The sequence below is a fragment of the Biomphalaria glabrata genome, chromosome 6, assembly GCF_947242115.1.
Source record: "Biomphalaria glabrata chromosome 6, xgBioGlab47.1, whole genome shotgun sequence".
Classification (NCBI taxonomy): Eukaryota; Metazoa; Mollusca; class Gastropoda; family Planorbidae; genus Biomphalaria; species Biomphalaria glabrata.
This window is the reverse complement of record NC_074716.1, coordinates 37,810,255-37,834,598: the sequence shown is the minus strand read 5'-3', so window position 1 is coordinate 37,834,598 and position 24,344 is coordinate 37,810,255. Positions and strand designations below refer to the sequence as shown.

General features: G+C 37.2%; 1 protein-coding gene across 1 annotated transcript; it reads left to right on the top strand.

The window, feature by feature from the left end:
- Positions 1–15,203: 15,203 nt before the first annotated feature.
- LOC106069422 (uncharacterized) lies at positions 15,204–23,104 on the top strand. Its single transcript, XM_013229073.2, has 2 exons — positions 15,204–15,924; positions 21,994–23,104. The coding sequence occupies exons 1-2, from the start codon at positions 15,799–15,801 to the stop codon at positions 22,678–22,680; spliced, it is 813 nt and encodes a 270-aa protein (XP_013084527.2). The 5' UTR covers positions 15,204–15,798; the 3' UTR covers positions 22,681–23,104.
- Positions 23,105–24,344: the final 1,240 nt, after the last annotated feature.

Sequence of the window (24,344 nt, the reverse complement as noted above, 5' to 3'; positions counted from 1 at the left end):
CCACACACTTGTCAGTTTTTGAAATCTATGTTTAGCACATTTGTTAATTTGACCTTTTTTTTGTAACTTGCATCCTCTAACTATAAGACGATCAATGTATTAGCGCAAACAATTCTTTAGACCATACGTTTTAGACCAAGACGAAAATGAATTTCCTGATTGTCCCAATGGCATGCTCCATTTCCGTTCCTCACACTACATTTGTTGATTTTTGCGTCCTCTCTATACAAACAAATATCAATTTGATTGTATTAAATGTAGTCTTTTTTTTATCCCTTTTGAATATAAAGTAATGACAGCGCTACAGAAAAATAACAACAACTAAATATATTTTTGTCAATGATTAGGATGAGTATTTTGTTTAGACCACGTGTAAAAGGAAGCGGCAATGAGGGGAGACGTATTAAAAATAAATAGACTTAGGGGAAATAGAAAAAAAAAATGCCTTTAAAATACTGAATTTGTGTGCTAATGTTTTTAATGCTCTATATATAGACTGAGGCCGTTTTGGGGGAAATGCCGAAAATAAAATAGAAAGGTTTGATAGAGAAATTACGTTTTTTTTTACTATTTGCGGTGGTCATATTGCGAATCTGTCAAAACCTGTTATTAGCAAGCGCCTTGGAAGTAAAAGGATCCTGTGTAGGAATTAGTACAACAATTTAAGAGATCTCTTGATCAATGAGTCAATCAATAGGTAACTTAGAACTATAGAGTAGATGTCTTCAGTTTGGGAAATGTTTAATAAATAGTTGTTTACGTAATATATTTTAAGTACACAGATGCACAATTTACCAATTTATGTAAATGACCGTTTCTTTAAGCGTTACTATTCTTTACAACAATTACACTTTTACATTTTGATAGATATTTAGATCGTCCATTCTATTCGTTTCTTGTAAATCATGAAATACTATAGCGCTTTTTTTTTTTTTTTTTTTTGCCACTGTACATTTTCTTCATATGTCATATGTCGCTGGGAAAAGCCCCCATCATCATGTGCCTCTGGTGAGAGGGTATATGTAATCAAAATCAATAAAGTATTGAAATAATTTAGGTTTGATATCTTAGGTCTAGGGGTTTCTAACGATTCCATAAACCAGCACGCATTACAGCCTTTACATGTTGGTAAACTGAACACGCAGGTACAATGAAGGTAAGGATTAAATTAGTTGGAAAGAGGAAAATATTTAATGCAACAAAAGATAAAAAGGGAAGGAATAACAATGGTGGGGAGAACAATTCTAAAACCTAAAGCAACCTAAATACGAAATGTAAAACCTAAAGCTACCTAACTACGAAATGTAAAACCTAAAGCAACCTAACTATGAAATGTAAAACCTAAAGCAACCTATCTACGAAATGTAAAACCTAAAGCAACCTAACTACGAAATGTAAAACCTAAAGCAACCTATCTACGAATAAAGATAGACGAAATAGTCAAATCCACCTACTGACTGCTGATGGTACAAATATGAGTGCCCCTATTGTTTCTAAACTTAGCTTGTATTCTTCCTGCATTCAGTTGTAGTCCTCTCAGAACCCTTGGTGCTGTAGACAGTTCCAGTCCTTTAGCGCCACGAGGTGCGAGCTCCAGCTCCAGTTGAGATTAGAATGGCCCGGTCGCTGTTGTATGTCCTCGAAGTATGGGGGACGCTCCGACGCGGGGCAAAATCAAGGATGAATAGGCAGACTGCGGGGGCTGAGAATTGATTTGAGGTGGTCGAGGTTTCTTTCTCCAGCAACGCAGTTAAGGACGGGTTCAGTCGCAGGAATGCGTAAAGATCAAACACATGAAGCTAACAGGAATCCATATCCAGTATTAGGATAACAGGAATTACAGACATACAGAAGATGCCATGTCAGGAAGTGGAGTTAAGATACAGCAGCAGGTTGTCTGGATAACAGAAACCAGTCGGTCTCTAGCCGCAATCAGGCTGAAATAAACACCGAGCTAATATATTCACTATATAAAAGGGCATTATGTTCTCCTCGGGCATAGCCGTCAATGACATATGTTCAAAACCAAAAGTGAAATGAAATAAATGAAATCTAAATTCCCAGCAATGAACATAGATATTACTACAAGGTCCAAGGGAATAGACTAAAGATAAGGGAGCGCAATGACAACAATCTGTGAATAAACGCACCTCAACGTTCTTTAAATCAAATGGATTGACTGCTTCTTATTGAAGAAGCATGAGACTGCTACTAGCGCGGTAATAGGAATTGGATAGGAAAGCCTGTGATCGATTACGTGATATGCTATGATAGGCAATGTGATATCCGGGCAAGAGTACCAACTCTCACGTTTTCTTAAGAACACTTGATCAGAGGTCAAGCGTGACATATCAAAGGCAAGAGTATAGTCTGGCTGCCTCGAAAGTTGAAAGGAGCTCCGATCATCTTGTGTTATCAAAAGAGTGACAGACATTACACTTGAATATAATAATATAAACATCGGCCCGTGTGAACCATTTTAGCTTGAGACAGCTAAGTAGAGTTGGACATGTATACGAAAATAGATAGCAAAAACAAAAACAAAAAAAAACAACAATGGTGTAACAAGTCAAAAACTTGCTGTAAGAGTCACTCAAATTTATCACGTGTATTTTATTATTTCACTTATGTTTAATAAGTGCATTGTGTATTTCTCACTGTCGTAAGTAGAAAACATAAACATGGCATATGTGTGTATTTATGTATTGCATTAATCTATTAATGCTACGTTGCTCAATTGATCGTTGATGCAACCATGTACATCTTATTTTATTCCCTTTATCTCGGCTGACCGCCTTGATAATTTTACTAGCGCACTAATACTGCGCGTAGAAAAGAGATATGAATTATCTCCCCTGTAGTCATTTTACTCTAACGAGAGTTGTGCCCCTTGAATGGACACCCTCTCCATTCAAGCGCGCTCCATTGTTCTCGGCCGACGATCGTATGTAAACAAACCGTCATGGTTGCTGACCATCGCCCATTCCCCCCCCCCTTTTTCTCTCTTCCAACGTGTGTTGCTTATTTGAGATTATTATTTCCCCTTTTATGTACAATTTTTATTATTATGTCCCCTTTTATGTACATTTCTATATTGCTACTATCTGCCATCTATTTTCCAAATCCCATTTGTCATCATCTCCTCATTATACTCAAAAGCAATTTCACCAATCTGACGAATGCACCTCAGTCGAGGGTATCGATAAGATGCATGAGAGACATGTCCTAACTTGTCTTTATTTATCCGCAGCCTCCCTCAGGTGTCTGCCTTTTTGCTTAGTGCTATTCAGCACTGCACTTGCCTATTTATCGGATCACTCACCTGCCTATTTTTTTGGCATTGTCTGCCTAGTCAACTGCCTATTTGCTATTGAGTATCCTCTATTGTCTACGTGGATATACTCAACTCTACTACTTGGCGCTATCGGCTCTACTTGCCCGCCTATTCGACAACCCACCTGTGAACTTATTAGGTACGACGTCCCTATAGACACAGATCTATGCAAAACGTCATAGCAACGCCAAACCCTCTGCAACTCACTAGACTTATCCTGTCAACTACGCTGCCCACGGCAGATCAGCTCTGCCCGCAGTAACCTTGTGCCCACGGTAGCCGGCCACCCGCCCTACTGTGCCCACTACAGATATCAGAACTTTGGATTGAGACTCCACAAGAACTGTATCACCGGCGTCCCTCTACCCGCCAGAGCGCCACCTCCAGCCGCAAAACCTCAAGCCAGGATCACAGCCAGCTGCGACATCAACAGGACAACCAGCTAAGTTCAGAAGACAAAGTGGAATACTCTCTTATTAAGTGCAAGAGTGATGATTAAATATAGTATCGACTAGAGATAGATGCAAATCCTCCCCCTTTTTATTCTTTTATCTAAACATTTATGTAAATAAATATTCTTCAATTTAACTCTTGTATCTCTCTTTCATTGCTTGTCACGTTGCGTGCCTGCTCCCGATTTATATGCTGACGGGTTGGTGTGTGATATTCTCAAAAATAACCATCCCCTAGACATTAAATAGGCCAAACACACGTCACTTTCCCCAACCTGTCACAAATGGATTCTTTCTTTTTGGTCATTGCGATTAGAGACACTAAGGCCTATAGAATCTTGCCTCCATTTGCCTTTTCTGAACTAACTTCTCGAGACAGAAGAGAGACCAAAGGCCGAACACACCGGGGAAACTCCATTTTTTTTGCTAGGTCATTCGCTTGTAACTCCAAACAGTTAGTACAACTACAACAATGTCGGCGTATTATTTTTTTTTTAATGAAATAACTTCAACTTAAATAACTTGAACATTCTTTCTTAAATCAAAAACTTAATATAACTTTTATTTATAAAAATACACAGATTCAACTTGAAATGATATAAAGTAGAACAAAAATCTAACAACAAAAGCTTGTCTTTACTGTCTCGCGTTCTCAGATTCGTCTCCTTTCAACACATATGGCTTCTATTAACATAAATTATGACAGACCATGTCATGGTTTCATCAGAAACCGGTCCTCCAAAAACTATCGCTTCTTTTCCCCATACCACTGCCCCATATTCCTTTTCTGTACCGCATTAGCCTTGCAGGTGTCCGCCTTTAAAACGCCCCCTGAAAAAAGGCATGTGGATAGTGGTATGTTTGTTGGGAATTTCTTCTATCCCCGCCAGTGCATCCCGCCAACGGGATTCTGTTTTGCTTCGCCATTGCCTAATCGTCAGCTCTAACGACCGTTTCCACCCGAGAGCCATGTTGAAGCTGAAAGGCATGGCCCGGGAAAAGTTATAAAATGAGCGTAGTGTAATAGTCTTCTCTTATATTGAAGGGACATTTAGATGTTTAGACTACATTACAAGATGGCAATTCAAAACAGAGATTGAACTCAACACAGTGTCTAATAACATCACCACCATCTTGAACTCAACACAGTGTCTAATAACATCACCACCATCTTGAACTCAACACAGTGTCAAATAACATCACCACCATCTTGAACTCAACACAGTGTCTAATAACATCACCACCATCTTGAACTCAACACAGTGTCTAATAACATCACCACCATCTTGAACTCAACACAGTGTCTAATAACATCACCACCATCTTGAACTCAACACAGTGTCTAATAACATCACCACCATCTTGAACTCAACACAGTGTCTAATAACATCACCACCATCTTGAACTCAACACAGTGTCTAATAACATCACCACCATCTTGAACTCAACACAGTGTCAAATAACATCACCACCATCTTGAACTCAACACAGTGTCAAATAACATCACCACCATCTTGAACTCAACACAGTGTCAAATAACATCACCACCATCTTGAACTCAACACAGTGTCAAATACTATCACCACCATCTTGAACTCAACACAGTGTCAAATAACATCACCACCATCTTGAACTCAACACAGTGTCTAATAACATCACCACCATCTGCACCATAGTCCAGAGTCATTTATGTTGCAGTAACTTATCACTAAGAATATGATGTAAACATAATATAAGCTTCGAACTTTTGCCCTGAAAGTCAAACGTCACCACAAGTTCTATCTCACATGTACACCCAGTAACCCGTCTAGTCAGGTCTGCTAGAGTACGACGTGACAGCTCTGTACCTGTCACTCTGAGCTACCTACTGAGACATCAAATAACTTTTACCTACACACCTGGCACACACGCTCTCTCTTTGAATCTCTTTCTCTCGCTCTCTCTCTCTCTCCTCTAACGCCCCCAGTATCCTCTCTATGACTTCTTTACTATCGTCTGCTACTACAAGGTTTGTCACTGAACTATATAAACTTACTCCACAACACACAAATCCCGCTCGTGTTAAAATACCCAGAAAAAACAACAACCTTGAACGAAGAGATAATTCAGACTGGCCCTCGTCTTAATTCTAGTACAAACCAAATGTAGAAACTTAATGTATTCACGCTTCAGGCTAAAAGAAAACAAATATTTCAGCCCAATTCTAATCCTACCATTAATAAAATAAGGTCAAGTGACAGTCGTTTCATTCTCCAAGCGAGGGTATAAAATTCAAGTCCCAGAACTGACCTATATAAAGAGGATAAGTCGTTTGTTCATATACTTGACCATTGGTCACAAAGTAGATTAACAATCACTATTTTTGTATCAAAACATCATTTATTTATATATTATTTAACTTGACCTAAGAAAACTACTAGATCTAGAATTAATATATGTAACATATAGAGATACCATAGTTGCTAAAAGATTGAAATTAATCAAAGTTAAAAAAGATACCAATACATGGTTTGTTCTCTTTATTTTGGGTCAACACAGAGCCCAAGGCTTCTTCCAAAGTCAAACCTAAAAACAAGAATTTAAATTGCAGCTCTCTCTCTCTCTCTCTCTCTCTCTCTCTCTCTCTAACGATTCAAGACGCGGCCTTAAAACATAGCTTTAGAAGTTTTTGTCATGACACTAATAAAACATAGAGTTTGAAGTGTTTCGTGCTGAAACAAATGAGTAAACATGACAAGCAGTACATAATAATAGCAGCACTAAGATAGCAAGGTTATTAACAGTAGAAAGTGTAAAGAAAAAATGGTGAAACATTAATAAACCCCGAGAAGGACCCGAACCACGGACCCTAGCAGCAAACCACGTATTTTGAACATTTCGGTCTCAAAAGAGAGAGAGAGAGAGCAGTATGGTTATCAGACCCAGACAAAGCTACCCAAGGCTGCCTGAAAACATCCTAATGCTCACATCCCTCTACATAATTGTCATCAAAAACAATTCTGCATTTAGGGTTAAAAAATTATTGGTACTGTTCTATCAAATGTCCTCAGTTTCTCTATTTCACCAGCATTAGATGTTTTGGTAGCTTACCGATTTGAACTAATAGGATTACCAGAGTCTGGTTTCAGATGGTCTATACTGGTCTGAGATCATGACTGTCACCAGGATAATTCCCTGCCAAACTGAAGGAGGTTTGCGCTAAGACTTTATAATGTTCATTTATGAAGGAACTTACAAAACCTTTCTAATAGAATGTTTTCTGGCTAACAAGAAATATTCAGTAGCCAGTTGGTAGCGTCACTGGAATGGGTTTATTCTATGCACCTCAGTCTGTGACCAATAGGCTAGAGTCACCTAAGCAGCCAGATAACTAAGCTAATTACTAATCTAAACCATTGAACCAGTGGCGTCACTAGGGGGGTTGATGGTGGTGCGGGGGTGGCACCCATTAGTGGGGTGACGCCCGAATGGGAAAAAAGGAATATTGACAAAAACTAGAAAATAAAAGCCCGAATGGAAAAATTGAATATCGGCAAAAAACTATCTGATTATAAAAAATAAATTAATCTCTCTATATACACTCAGATATGTCTAGGCCTATCTACTGTACTAATCTAGATCTGTACATTTTATTGAAGGCCTTAATGTATAGATTTTATTTGTTTGGTATAATTGTCCAAAAAGTTACGTGATAACACAATGACAGTTTTTTTTTTAAAGAGCAAACATTTTTTGTATTTGCATTGTACTTATTATATATTTTAGTATTGATTAGGGCGTAAGAGACTTTATTACTAAATTTTAAGACAAATTTAATTATTAATTATGTCACTATCAATGTTTAAAAAGTTAAAATAGTGTAAGATAAAGACTTCATGTCTTTTACTTATAAGGATCTTTTAAAATGTTTACCTTTTTTTTTGTGTGTGAGGCGTCTGCAAAAATGTCGATGAAAAACTTTTTGAAGAATAGTCAGAAAGGTCGAGATTCTCTCAAGTGTTTAACATCGTATTGTGACGACCCTTGTATGAAAAAAACTAAAAAGTTCGCGGCAAGGCTTCTTACTGAACATGAAGATGATCTTAAGACATACGTACGCTATATGTACCTTGAACATGCCTCGTATAATAGTATTGGCCAATGCTGCCTCTTTCTTTAATAAACGTAATTTGAGCAACATTTTAAAAACTAGTATAAATAGTGATTCCAAGAAAATATTTCTTTCTCCGGACGTCCCACTCCGTTATATTTTAACATTGATATGGGCTCTTCTTACTACGGGAAGAAAAATACATTGCAGACGACACAAGCTGAGAACGAAGGAAAACTCTTGGAGGAGCTAACGATGCTTAAACAGAACACCTTGTTGGATGGATAGGGAACCTGATGCCTCTCTAATACCATCTCCAGAAAGAACTTTTTCGGTTATACAAAACAGTTCGCTCTGGACTTCGATGGATAATTTAAAACCCTCCCCGAGACCAATAGATGATTAAGATAACGGTAAACTTACATTTTACCCTTTAGATGGTAGTAAAAGTTTGAATAACACAGCAAAATAATCTACCCTTTCCGTCTAAAATTCTAACAAAGGAAACATGTTTAGATGATTTTAATAAATATAAATTGTTAAATATGCAAAACTATTGAAAAAAGTTATAATCAATGAGATTTTCAAATAGAATTGACTTATTTTACATTTGTCCAAAAAATCGATGAAAATATGTAATCAGCTTCCAGTATTGGTTCAACAATATGAATTTCTATTGGGAAAAGTGGAAAAAGTTGCTAGCGGAGGGGGGGGGGTGACACCCTGACCCTAGTGACCCCACTGCATTAAACTAGAATAAACTAATAAAAGTAAATTTAGTAGCGCGGGGGGGGGGGTGACACCCGCGACCCTAGTGACGCCACTGCATTAAACTATACTAAACTAATAAAAGTAAATTTAGTAGCTTGGGGGGGGGGGTGACACCCGCGAACCTAGTTACGCCACTGCATTAAACTATACTAAACTAACTAATAAAAGTAAAGAAATCAATTAAACTTACACAACCAAAAAACAAATAATTTATTCAATATATTTACAATCGAAACCAAAAAAAAAAATAAAAAAAATAATAAAACAGAATGCAGCAGTAACAGGCTAATGAAGCAGCTTAAACAATAGTTACCAAATCACTGTAGCGCACAATAAAAAATATTATAAGTTAGAAAATTACATTCTAGATCATACATAAACATAATCATTTTAAATAAACAGTAACACTATACTGGTCTATACGACAAAGTAAAAGGCATACGAGGCAATCACACAATTTTCTTCATATGGCTACTAAAACCCATTCAATAATATTTGCTAGTCAAATATATGACTATATATAGTCATAGATGCATCCATCATGGCAGTGATGAACTGGGCGCGACCATTTTTTAGAACAAAGTAGATAACAAATTGCCAACTATTTTGACCATTATTCCATAAAATTAAAAAAATCCCTTTTTTTAAACACTACATAAAATATTTACACATGCAATACATCAAACAAAAGAAACAAAAAAGATAGTTAGATTTATTAATTAGAGAATGGCTAAAAGGAGGGCCCTAATTAAGAAACACAGAACTTTTTGTTCCATGGTCTCTAATTACCCAATTATGTGACTGCACTAATCGGTTCACATCTAGCTAACATCCAGAAACATAGAGGTGATCCAAAGTATTTAAACTCATTTAGTAAAGAGTAAAACATTTTCAACTTCCAGGCAGTCCCAACAGAAAATGTACACACACAAAACACTGACCGACTGCCTGGTCAAGCAAACGCAGCCAGAAACTGCAGCATCTGCTCTTTTTATAGTACTCAGCCCTAACCCATATAATGTTATTCAAAAGCAGGAGGAAGTGCAAGTATAAAATCTGGCACAAGCATATAAAAGTAAATCATTGAAAACTACATTTGGGAGCGCCAGCTGACATGAACATGAAGTTTTCATGGAGATATTTGTTAAGCAGAGACCACAATTTAATAGTAAACTAGCTAGCCATTATAACTTGAACAGTAGAGAGGACAGGAAGAGATAACAACGTAGACAAACTTCGGGCGTTTCATTTCAAAAACAAAGCTGGTAAATGTGATCTCAAGTTCAAACCATTTCGAGGAACAGCAACTTATTTCTTTTATTCGTGTTTCTTTCAAGTACCTCATAAGAGACCCATCAATGTATGTTTACAAGAATGTTACAAGGACCAAATCAATTTTTAATATTAAAAGCATTAAATTGCTATATAGACATTAGTCTATAAATAGTACAGTAACTTATGTTCAATACTTTGGTTCTGTTTTTGAAAACAGTTGAAAATTCAATTGATGTCTCTCAGATAGTATTTAGTACAAATAAATCGATCTTTTATGCCAGAAATGTTTAGGAATTCCACAATTTGATCAATTAGCAAGTCTCATTTAAGAGATCAATCGCAAGAGGAGAAAAACATTCATCTCAACCCAAAATCTAGTGTAAAATACGCAGTCTCTAACGTATCAGGTTAACTGCGCCACAGAGTCAGTCACACGTGACTAAAGGTAAACATTTCCGCCCTTTGAAGTTTTAAGGACAGGAGGAAGCGCTGACCTCTCACCTTTTGAACCGAGACTGCTTCTCCCTCGCTGACGTCTGCTGATCTTTCTATTCCTTACTACGATATATAAATCTGTTTACACTAAACATTTCCGGCCAGTCAAGCGAAGTTTGTCAGTGTAGATTTGATTCCCAGGCTTTCAACGTTAATCCAACGCTAATCCAAGTCAATCCATTTACCCCAATGAAAACAAAAAAAAGTCATTTCATTTGCATAATAATTTGGTTTTAGTTTAACAGAGGCAGAAGGTACCGAATGAACCAATTTCTATTTGGTCTCTTTCTCTCACTTGGTTTTCGCTCAATCTGTCCTGGTTTTGTTTTCTGCTTCTCCCCCCCCCCCATCTCTCTCTCTCTCTCTCTCTCTCTCTCTCTCTCTCTCTTCCTTTTCACCTTGTTTTATTGTTCTCTAATCTTTCCTTAGTTTTTTCTCTCACTTTTTGTCGTTCTATCCCCAACTTCTTGAAAGTCTTCCCCCCCCCTCTCTCTCTTCCTCTTCCTCTGTGTACAACACTTATCTATCAGCTTACTTTGTCTGTCTGTCTGTCTGTCTGTCTGGTACCAATGTTGACCACGTTATTTCCCCTACTTCCCTATCTGATCAACTTTATACAATTATCCACTGTACCTAACAAAACATGAATCAATTTAAAAACAAAATTAATTAATCAATTAGTGGTCATTAATTATTTTGTTTGATATCGGGAAAAGAAATCAATCCTACATATTTAAGATATTTGGTTTATTTTAAATGTGAAGTTCTTTCCCTTAGATAAGCATAAGCTTTGTATACTCAAATATTCTATCTATCTATCTATCTATCTATCTATCTATCTATCTATCTATCTATCTATCTATCTATCTATCTATCTATCTATCTATCTGTCTGTCTGTCTCTATCTATCTATCTATCTATCTATCTATCTATCTATCTATCTATCTATCTATCTATCTATCTGTCTGTCTGTCTGTATCTATCTATCTACCTATCTATCTATCTATCTATCTATCTATCTATCTATCTATATATATATATATATATATATATATATATATATATATATATATATATATAATATATGTATATATGAGAGAGAGATACAGGGCCGCAAGTTTGTTTGTTGCTCTATTCCAATACATTACTTTTTCTATCTCCCAAAGAAAACACTACACATTGAACACCATAGCAGCGCATATTGTTATAGAGTTGTGGGTTCATCTCATCGATACTATATTTTGTGTTTAAATAGTGACTTTGTAATGATTGGAGGATTGGACGGAGACTACTAAGCACACACACACACACATTTCTTCTCAAATAAGATGCGTCTCTTGTTCAATGGACTCCTTACTATGACTTACGAGAGTGCTGAGTGGCCTGTACAGCCGCTCACCAACATCAAGTTCTTCTCCTTCGTGGTCGAAGATGAGCACATTTCTCATTTCCTATGAAAGATGACTGTAAAGTCCAATCCTCGCATACGTCTATACAAGAATTGAAACCAGGCTAGAAACGTGAAATACTTATTTCAATATTTTATGTCTTCCAAGTGACAAGTTCCATGAACAGTAAATACTTTCTTTCTTTTGACTCGTCACCTTTCATAGTGTCTTCTTCTTTCAGGATCAGGAAGGAACGAGTTCAAATGTCATGCATCCCGGAGGAAATAATGTATTGAACATTCTTACTTCATCTTTTCTGAATCAAAGCACATAGACTGTCTCTGGCCAGGAAGAACGTTAAAGATACGGACATGGACTCACTCTTTTATAGCCTCTCAGTTCCATGTGGTGAATTTAATGTTAGTTCATTCTCTTCTTTACATTTTTTCCCCCATCACAACAGTTCCAGGCAGACGTCAAGTTTTTCAGCGTTGGAACATTGACAATCGTTCCTATTTCTGTCATAATCTCTATGAATCTGATCATTTTTAGTTTCAAAGTTTCAACTCTTTTATTTTGTTTTCCTACCCTCCCGCCCACCCCCGCACTACTTAATTAACTCTTACACTAGTTGATGCCTACATTTACCCCCCCCCCCTTCATCAAAAGGTGGCTATTTAAAAGCATGGATTCACTTTTAAGTTACGCTGCCACAGAGTTCATCAAGTACAAACTTCACTAAATGTAGAGCAGTGTTTCTCAAACTTTTTTGTCTGGCGGCACAGTAAAAAAACTACAAAAATTTCGCGGCACATCACGAAGAGCAACAGTTGTTTTATAATAAAAAAGAAAAAAGATTTTACCCGTTTTTAAGTATCACATTTAATGTGAAGGGTGTGCCTGTTTTTGAGAGCAAATTCGATCTAATCGAGACTCCAGAGCCGACAAACAAATTCGCATTTCATCGTCTATTGTAAGAAGTCTTTCTCTTTTCTTAGACTTGATTTCAGTCAGTGCTGAAAATCCAAACTCACAAAACCATGAAGATGCAAATGGAAGAATTATTTTGATTGCTTTTAAACTGATTGCAGGATATAACTTGTTGATTGAAATCCAAAAGACATCCAGGCTTTTCTCGGCAAAACTTGACTTAAGAACTGCATCGTTTTTTAAATCTATGAGCTGTTCTGCTTCTTCAGTTGTCAGATTTGTAGCTTCATTGTTTCCAAATGGATAGCTGACCCATCCATATTCATTACTTCCAATTGTTGGAAAGTAATGCTGCAATGCTGACTGCAGGTGTGTCAAAGTGTCCAGAATTTCGGGGGTGATTTCTTCATTTGAAGCACATTCATTGTAAGTAGGAAAGCAGTCGAAGACTCCTTTCGAGATCTTACTTTGCCACAAAGACAATTTTTCCCCAAATGACTTCAGTTTTGAGGATGCAGTGATGATGGTTTCCGATGGTCCTTGAAGACTTAAATTCAATGATTTTAATTTATCAAATAAATCAGAGAGAAATGTCACCTTAACCCACCAGATCTCGTCATGAATTGAAAATCCAAAGTCTTTTTTTTTTCAGCCTCCAAGAATGATATCAACTCGGTCTTGAGTTGGACGACACGTTTTAACAATTTTCCCCTGGAGAGCCAACGAACGTTGGTGTGATACAGGAGACATTTGTAGTCTGAGTCCATTGCTTCACAGAGCTGAGAGAAAAGTCGGGATGCAAGCGGTCGAGATTTGATGAAGTTTACAACTTCAATCACTTGGTCCAGAACAGACATCAAATCTTTCGGCAAAGATTTGAAGGCAAGAGCTTCTCTGTGGATCATGCAGTGAACAACTAATACATTTGGATTTTCTTGACGCACAAGAGTGACGAATCTCTTTCTATTTCCTTTCATGGAAGGACAGCCATCGGTGCAAACGCTGACACAGTTTCTCCACTGTAGTTTGAATAGCAAAATGTTTTCGTTCACCACTTTGAAAATATCTTCGCCTTTGGTCGTAGTTTGTAAGTCTTTTCAAAATAAGAATTTGTTGACACATTTTTCATCCTTTATGAACCGAATAAAAGCTAGCAGCTGGGCTTTGTCGCTAACGTCTGTGGATTCATCAACTTGAAGAGACTACAGCAGAGACACTTCATCGTCAGTCACGTCGAAGTGTTCGCAGATTTGATCTTGTAAATCTGACGATAAGTCTTCAATTCTGCGCGAGATAGTATCATTTGACAAAGGAACTTTTTTAATTTTTTCGGCGGCATCGGGTCCAAGAATAGTTTCAACAACTATTGCTAAAGCTGGTGCAATGACTGATTCAGCCTCTGTGTGTGCTTTCTTGCGTTTTGCTAATAACTGAGCTATATTATAACTTGCAATTAATCCCTTTTCTGGCAGCTTTAGGTAGTTCGTAAGTTTCTTAGCTTGTTTATTTTGTTGAGCCCTGATGTTTTCAAAGTATTCCTTCGGTTGCGCTTTTACAGCTGGATGTTTTGTTTCCATGTGTCTCTTCAATTTGCTTGGAACAAGCGCCTCATTCGACAGAGTTGCATTGCAGATCAGACAGAATGGCAATGGAGCATCTTCAGTTCCCGAAGATATGAAACCATATCCGATGTAATCTTCTTTGTACCTTCGTTTGGTTCCTTGCTTTTCATTTAACGCTTGCGCAGTTTCATTCTTGCTAACGTATTTCTCCATGGATAACAATGAATAATGCTTATTGAAAATTTGTTATTATTAAAATTCACCTAAACAATTTACATGAAACACAACGCTTATTATTAGTAATAGTAGGCTAGTACAGACTAACAAACACTTGCTTGTCTGTTTAAAGATTAAATGCTGGTTTATTCAAGTTAGATCGTCCATATATATATAGGCTTAAAAGGAATTCAATTACTCCCCCCCACATAATCTGTTAATGAGCACATTCTTTCAACATGCCAGCATTGTGGGTTATTGGGTTACACTAACAGGACGGGGCTGACAAAACAATAACATTTACTATCACATTATTATCGTAACCAATTGAAGAACTGACGTGAGTCTGCTAAGGCGGCCTACATTTGAGTCATTATAATAATATTTGTATAGTGGACAATGCCATAACGGCCATAACCTGAAGAGCTAACAACCCTTTCCGTCAATATGGAGCGACACACTACTATTACTGGTCATTGCAAATAGGGATGTCATCGCAACGTAAAAAAAAATTAATAGTAGGCAGATTGTGTAACGCTGCACTTGTGGCTTTCTGAAAACTCTCGCGGCACACCTGCAAATCTTCGGCGGCACACTAGTGTGCCGCGGCACACAGTTTGAGAAACACTGATGTAGAGGCTTATAAAACCCAAGTGCACGGTGATCTGTTTCACAATCACAACCAGACTACGGCCCACTTGAAGTACGTCAAAGTAGGCTCCTTGTTTGTTAGTTGTTCACGTCTCATGTTTTTTTTTCTTCTGTGCTTGGGGGATTTCCATGTCACTAAACTACAGAGTTTGACTTTTTTTTTCCTGGTCTATGTGTCGGCTGAGTGACAGCGTACCGAAAAGACATTGAATTATGATACGCCAGTGTTGAAGACAAGACACTTTAAATTGAGTCAGACTTTTTGTAGACACTCTGTGTGTCATGTGATGATGTTGAAGTCAATAAAAGCCTTGTGAAGTTTTTACGTTATCTATTATTTGTTTCGCTGGAGCTGAGCTTCCTTATACTTGTAATATCAAACAGAAAGAACTAGATCTATATTTTTTATTGAAAATATTCTACACATGTCAAGTCCTTGTGGATGGACTCATCTCATTCGTTGGATATTCTTACTTTGATCTAGAAAACATTGTACAGTCAATAGTGTGACTCTTGAAGCTGTGTGCACTGCTACAAAAAGAAACAGATCTTTATTTCGGAATCTATTTATCGGTGATAAACGTGTTTAGTTAGACATCACACAAACGAACTTATTCAGAAGTGTGATATCAAGATGCATGATACCAAAGTGTGTACTACTCAGGTGTGTGATATAAGAAGTATTAGAGAGATGTGTCAAGATTACTGTAAGACTTCTGTCAGAGTGAGCAGATCACTTGACTTCTTAAAACACGAACTGGTGAGTAGATAGATAGATAGAAAGATAGAAAGATAGATAGATAGAGAGTGATATATATATATATATATATATATATATATATATATATATATATATATATATATATGTCTACAAGGCATGCGTTATGAGTACACTGCTGTATGGCAGTGAATCATGGACCACCTACGCAAAGCAAGAGAGAAAACTGAACTCACTCCTTTTGCGATGTCTCCGTAGGATCTTGAATGTCACATGGAAAGAAAAAGTGTGCAATACTGCGATCCTTGCGCGATCAGGTATTCCCAGCATCTTTACAGCCGTTTGCACTGGCATGGACATGTTCGCCGGATGGAGGACAAGCGCATCCCGAAAGTCATCCTCTATGGACAACTCGCGACTGGCTCAAGAAAAACTGGTCGCCCCCACCTCCGTTACATAGATGTAATAAACGGGACCTCAAATCAGTGAACATCAATACTGACCATTGGGATGACATAGCTCTAGACCGCAACAGATGGAGAGAGACAGTGACCAAGAAAGCTATGGACAGTGAAAGTACATGGGTCTCAGCTCAGGAAGAAAAACGTACAATCCGAATAACGGCCAGCTCCTCTACCATCGAAGCGAAAGCCACCTTAACCTGCGCTATCTGTGGACGGGAGTGTTTCTCCGAAATAGGGCTCCACAGCCACATGAGGAAGTGTGCTCTGAAATGAACCATAGTCGTTCTACGACTGAAGGAGGCCAATGAGATAGATAGATAGATAAATAGATAGATAGAGATTCTTTCCCATTTTTTTATAAGTGATATGTTTGCATTACATTTTATGTGGGTTAGAACTAGCTTTTCCATTTAACAGCATGACCAACTAGCTAAATAAAAAATACTTGAAAAAAAAAAGCTTGTCTATGGGAAAGAACTCCACATTGACAATTATATCAATAATGTAGAAGTTATTTCCCTTTTTAGATATCAAACACAATAATGGATTACCAATAATTAATTGACTTTTTTTTTTATTGATTCATGTTTTGTTAGGAACAATAAATAATGGTTTCAAGGTTCAACTTGATTCGAGAATGAGTATGGGAGAAATAACGTGTACAATTATCTAAGGGGACAACACCCCACATATCAAGCTTTATTAGCAAATACTGAAGGATTCATTTCCCTTGTTGGTATGAAACAAAATAATTTATTACCAGTAACAAATGACTACTTGTTTATTTTTTAAAAATTATGAATTGTCTTCGACACTGAGTAATTGTGCAAACTTGATCCAGGAATGGGTGTGGAAGAAATAACGTGTTCAAACTTTTGACCAGACAGACAGACAGACAGAGCTGATATAAGCTTTGTGCAAATAATTTACGCTGAGCTAACGTAACGCAAAATGTGTTGATCAAATAGAAGCTCAACTTGTCAGAACTTTTGTAGGACGTAACTCAAAGTATTCTGCCCTTTCTTCACGATATCTGGTTGGCATTCCAGACATTTAAAGACAAGAGTTACAAAATAAGAGACAAAAAAAGTGATATGGAGAAAAGTGGAAGGAAACGCGCCAATAAGAGAAAGTGAAAGATTAGATAAGATTTTGAAAACAACATACAACATAAACCAATGCAAAGACGCTTTATTGATTCCGTATTTTTTTTTTAAAAAAGAAAAAAAATAAATTTGAATGTAATTTTTGAATATGAATCCTATCAAAATGTATTCTGTAGACTGGAAACACACACACACAAGTTATTTCTAAAATTGTCTAGACCTACAAAAATCCTCGAAGTGCAGGTCGTTAAAGAGGATTTGAAGAGGAAAAAGTAAAACATGTATCTAGAAATTAAAAGGAGTTTATGTTATACATTGACTAGATGGCAACCCCTCGTGGGTCAGTCGTTCTCCCACCCAAACCATGCTCACAACATTATATCAAGTGAATAGAATATGTATACACTTAATTAATTATTAGGAATTTTTCCCGACAGGGACTGATCACATACTTAACCTTTGGAATCCGATGTTGTCATATTTTTAACAAAATGTTCCCACACTAGACAAGAGACAGTGTCACGTGAAGTAGACACTTCAGTACTAAACACAAGAAGGAAGTATTACACTAGTCACAGTCACACTGAATCGCTCATCAAGGAAATGACATTTACAGTCTGGCCCACACTTGAGCTCACAAAGTTGTCGTTCCTTAAAATTTCAATTCTTCGGCTAGACTGACTACCACGTGGTGTTAAGTTTAATTAAATGTTACAATGATGGTTTCTCGCACAATGTTTCTCTCAGAATGTTTCTACACTTTAAGCTGAAATACTTTCAATTTTACCGTCAATCATACACTTCTTACAAACCTCGCACTAATTACCACCCAAAATGGTCTTGTAGTGAAAACACACTTAGAACCTAGACTTTAAATAAATTAACCGTAACATTATATGCTAAATACTAAACAGATCTAGACAAGTTTATATGAAGGGAATTTAACCCACAGATTTAAATGGTTTTTAAGTTGATGAACCTATCAGTCAGAAGACTTCTTCTTCTTCTTAAACTGTCAGGTAGAGTTGAGCCTTCGGCTCTTGGAACTCTAGGCCAGCAAAAATGACAAGAGCTCTCCCTCTCACTGGCCTGTATGAGAAGACAATAAGTACCAGCAGTGGCGTAACTAAGGGGGGGGGATGGGGGGGGAGAATTTTAAAATCCCCCCGGGCCCCCACCTAGGGGGGGCCCCCAAATGGGTGTCCGAAATTTATTGTAAATACATAAATTAATATATTTGATTGACAAATAGTGTCAACGGTTGTCTTTTTTTTCAACATTTATGGATTAAATTTATCACACAGACTAAACCTATATCTAGGTCTATCAGTAGGCTACTACGTTGACTTTGTTGATATTTAATAAAAAAAAATTTCCCACAGAGATCAAAGTTTTTTTTAAAGTTAGTTTTACATTTTAAACTTTGTTGCCACTAATAAAACTGCATGATATACAGCGAATTCCAGGTATCTTGTTACCTTTACTAATAATAGATTTAAATGGCGGGTATTTTATGGCTACACTAATTAACCTGTAATCAAAATTTACAGAATCGAGTGTAACAGATCCAAAAGTTATTCTTAATAATGCTAGAATAGTCCATTATTCGGGTTTGGCGTCTATAATTTCAGAATTAAACTTCACACTCGATTTATTACCCTTCTATTCATCGTTCCTCAATCCAATGGAAACTTTCGCACAAAACATAAACAACAAACAATGATGTAATATCATATAATATTAGCACATCATTCCTTTTGAAGTTATTATCACACCCTTCCTTTTAAAGTTCTTAAAAGGGATATCTACTAGCAGGGCCGCCCTAGCATTTGCGGGGCCCTATGCGAAACGAATCGCGCGGGGCCTAGTCTGGGTAGGGATGAGCATAATGTCAAAATTATTATTTTTTTATTAGAAAATAGGCTTACTTTCGTCTTTGCAATAAATTTTTATCAAATGAAAGCTCACAATGCCATTTTTTATTTATAGGCACCCCAAAATTTCAATTTCGTCTATTCTTCAGGAGATTTGAATAAATTCAAAAAAAGTTCAGGACTTTATATTTTGCCTTTCATGAGATTTCCTGGAGGCCCTGGAAAATCAGGTCACGAAAACCCTTTTATTTTATATACATTCTAATGGTTTAATTTAATAATGTACACTTAGAATTTACGCGGGTCCTATGAAAGCGCGGGGCCCACTGCCACCGCATAGGCTGCAGTGGCCTAAGGCCGGCCCTGTCTACTAGGAACTTTAACAATTCGTCCACTTCTGGTTGTCTTGACTGGCACAACAAGTTCTCTAGACGTTGGTCTATTACTGTCTGTTTCGTTTGTTCCAACAGTTTGCAGTTCATTGTCTCCATCGGTATCATAGTACTCACAGATGTCTTCATCGAAATTCTTATTCAAAAAGCGTTGATTTCTTCTGTATGTTTTTCCATCGTTTGTCTTTATGATGTAAGATCTGGGTGCTGAATGTATTTTTTATGACAACTGCTTTCTGCCATGTTTGACCTAGACGAACTCTCCGACAGAATAATCTTTAGGTAGTCTTGCTTTTGCATTGTATTTCACTTTGCTTTTCATCTGTCGTTCGTTGAGTAATGCTGCATTTTCAGCTACCGATGGTTTCAATAGTTTGGGATCAGTTGGAATGATTCCCTTAGTCTTCTACTATTCAGCAGTTGTGATGGTGAATACGGCAGTCCACTTATCGGAGTATTTCTATACTCAAGCATAGCGAGATATGGATCTTTCCTACTTTTGTATTTTCTGAATCCTTTTTCTTGCGCAAAAAACATAAACAACCAATAATGACGTAATACCATATAATATTAGCACAGAATCTTCTTCATGCAGTGGAAAATTAAGAATTTTTTGCCTATCTTGAATTCTGGTCAAAGCTCTTGCGCCCAATTAATATAGTTCAGAAGAAATTACAAAAGTCTGGACTGCATATACGGGAAGCTGCTAAAGAAATTAGTACCCTTTCATGCTTTCTGCAAAATAATGAGAAACTGACAAAAAAACAATCCATCGAAAAAACAAAAGAAGGTAGTGAATACTATGGATTCCCTGTAATCAAAACAACCATATGAAAGAAAAGACTTGATGGGAAATTGAGTTCTAATGTAGGACTGTCAATAGAACTGCAATTCAAACGTGTTGCGACAGAAGTGCTGGACAGATTTCATATGGAGATGAAGAGCATATTTCAGAGGTTGGAAAGAAAATGGATACCTTTGGGTTTCTTCTTGAACCAAGACACCTGTTAGATGAAGACCCGCTTATGACAAACTGTGCTACTTTTCCTGTTTGTATGATGAAATAAATGGCAAATCGCTTTTTCAATGATGTCATTGATGCACGAGCACTTTTCATCAACAAACCAGTAATACAACCACCAATAAACATATTGAGGAAACAGGCTTTATATGGTAATTACGTGTGCTCAAACTTTGCAACCTCCTCCGAATACCGCTAACTCAGGCCACTTCCATTACGTCATGTGAGAGATCATTCTCAAAGCTCAAGCTCATCAAAAGCTATCTCAGGAGCATAACGACACAAGAAAGTCTTATCATGGCTTTAATGTCAGTGAAGTCACAAATACTAGAAAGTATCGATGTAGTTGATATTATAGATGTCTTTGCTGCACAGAATGCACGACGTGAAGCGATATCAATTTAGATTTGTCACTTGTGCATTATTTAACTAATAAATAAAGGTATTATTCATTAAAAGAGTCTTGATTACTTTTTGTTAAGTTTACTGATATACTGAACCAATTGGATTTGGGGCGTATATATTTTTGCGTACATTATCCCATGTTATATGTCGAATGTCAAAATGTAAGGGGCCCCCAAAGAGGTCAATCCCCCCGGGCCCCCAAATCCCTAGTTACGCCCCTGAGTACCAGTCGATGTTCAAGTTTTCACATTCTTATTCTTGTCTGCTATACAAATGGGAGATCACAAAGACAGACAGACAGACAAAACAAATTTATTTCCAATCACTCTCTATGTACTTCGGAAATAATTATTAAAAAAAAAAAAAGCAACACACACTTTCAATACCATACTATGTAAGACTGAATCGAGGGGAAGTAATTATCGATGAAACAATTATTTGTAAACTAGCTTTCCAGAACAAGACTAGAATGAAATGTTTAAACTACGGGCACTTTCAAAGTATGGATACATTAAATCTGAGAGTTTGATGCTGTGAAAAAACCCACCAAACAAACAATACATTTAAAAAACACACATAGTCTATATTATTACGTATCTATTTAATCTATCTCTTTTTATAACTCATTTTATGATGCGTGTTCAAAGATAGAAGATTCAGTAGGCTGAAAGTCATTCACTCATTACTACGCTTTTGTATGTGTCAAAATGATAATTTATATTTAATTAATTTTCAAATCCTAGCATTACAATTTCATCATTAAACTATTCTTTCTCATATCTGTAGTACAATCCGCCAGAGTTTTTCCCATGTCTTAAATTAATCAGTTTTTTGTTTCTTTGTCTTCAGAGGTCACTACGTCAACAGGATTTCACCTTACTGAAACAGCTGGTCGCCATCCAAGACGTCATCACAGATATTAAGCAACAACATCAGCAGAAGATAATGCAGCCGGCAACTCTCCCAAGAACAGGATCTCTTTCGACTCAGAGGTACCAGATTGTCAAGTCTCTAGTATACAGCCAGTCTATGAGGCGTCTACCCAAAGAGGACTTCCAGGAGCCAGTACAACGTTCTGCTAGTTCTTGGCAACAAGATTCTTTAGTTTTGTTGAGGTCTGGCTCAGGTTCACCCGAGCTCAGATATAGGAGACATCAACAGAACTCACAAGTTCCTAGTCATGATTTGAAGCTGGATGAAGCGGAGCCCCTCAAAAAACTCAGTGACTCCAATTTAAAAAGAGATTTATCTCCTCTTCTTTATGTGAATGAATGTGACAGAGAAAGTGTCGATATGGACAATGGCTATCGCTGTGATACGTCTGTATTCAAAACGGCTTTGAAGAACGCTGGTACGTTACGAAACTCAACAACTAGCATAAATACTCTTCAGTCTGAAAGAGACAGCGTGTATGGCTCTGGTTTTGATCTCCGCTCGTCTAGCGACAGCCTCCATCCTGTCGAATGGAACTCCTCGGCGCCTTTGTCCCCTGGTCACGCATTAAGGGCCTCTATTTCTAATAAGACTGTTGTGTAACAAGGAAATATTGCATAGGATCCAAGGACTTGAGACTTATGAAAGAGATGCTACTCCCTCTTTACCAACAACGAGCACAGAACACATGCTTATCTCCCCTCCTATGCCCTCAGTTGGTTATAATTAATCGCTGCTTTTCTTTGTAAAACCAAATGGAGTACACTTGGCTAAAAATATTTTTACAAATGTTTTATAAACAACAAACTTTATAAGAATCTTGTTTAAACAAAATAAAAATACAATTTGTTTGTATTGTAAATAAATGCTCTCTATTCATAAAGGTAAAGTGCAGAAAAAATATTTTGTTTTTATAGGATGTTGTCAGTGTTAACAACGTTTTACTTTATGTAGGGATATAACAATTTATTAATAGCTCAATCTTGTCTTGTCTAGTGCATCTGCTCAAAATAAATGAAAAAAACAAGCAGAATACAAACAAGATTACAAAGAGAGTTTGTGTTGCCACACAAACTCAGAGGCGGCCCCTGTGGGAGACGGATCCCTGTCGGATCAACATATTCGCAAGAAATATTCAAGAAGTGATTCTGTTTTGATTTTTAAAAGTAATAATGTTTTAAAGATTTATTTGGAGTTGTAAACAAAATATTTTTTTTAATGTAAAATCTCCCGCTGGTCGACGGAAGATGGCATCGAGCAGGGTTTTAAACCGTAGAGATAATCAGTCCTGCGCGCTAACCTCAAGACCAGGCATTGCTCTGAATCTAATGACAAACTGGTTACAACCTAATAGCCTATTATTGATAATATACCTACAAGTTACGAAATGACAACTACCGGATATGTACAATATGTCAGAAGAGCAATTTTAGATAATCTTTTGGTATTGTGGTATTTATTTATGGAACTAGAATGAGGATGTAGATCTACCTAAATTAAACTTTTAATTTCGCACTCTCAATATCTATATCTACTAGATCTAGATATAAAACATGGGCGTAGCCAGGATTTTTTTTCGGGGGGGGTTTAGGGGGGGGATTTTTTCTCCCCCCCCCCCCCGCGAAATTTTTTTTATATGTATTTATGTGTGTGTGTGTGTGTGTGTACGTAATCTTTATTGCATTCTGACCCTTCATTCTTTCGGAAGACGTTTATTGTGCCCTAGAATAGGTTCTTCCATGAGTTAGTGGAAAAATTGTAGATTCCCCGCCAATACTAGCAAAGGGGTCTGGGGAGCGCTAGGAGCTCCCCAGCGCGGGGCGAAGCCCCGCCGCCAAGCACTATTTCTGGTATTGAAAGCCAACAAAATGCATATTCTGAGGTATCTACAGTGCATTTTCCTGCTATTAAAAAGTTTTATTTCAAAAACCTAATGTGCTATTCTTACTGACTTAGACCCTCCCGCGCCGTTTGGCGCTTTTGCCGTCAAGCTGCCATTACTAGCAATGGGGTCTGGGGAGCGCTAGCGCGGGGCGAAGCCCCGCCGCCAAGCACTATTTCTGGTATTGAAAGCCAACAAAATGCATATTCTGAGGTATCTACTGTGCATTTTCCTGCTATTAAAAAGTTCTTATTTCAAAAACCTAATGTGCTATTCTTACTGACTTAGACCCTACCGCGCCGTTCGGAGCATTTGACGTCAAGCTGTTTCCATAAAATCTGTCACTGGTAATGTCTGAAGCCTCTTCCCACCTGCCATGAGGACC

Bases quoted from the DNA above. Each gene is read 5' to 3' on its own strand.
- LOC106069422 (XM_013229073.2), top strand. From the start codon at position 15,799: ATGCATGATACCAAAGTGTGTACTACTCAGGTGTGTGATATAAGAAGT. The intron at 15,925-21,993 runs GTGAGTAGATAG...CTTTGTCTTCAG, and splicing joins ACTTCTTAAAACACGAACTG to AGGTCACTACGTCAACAGGA.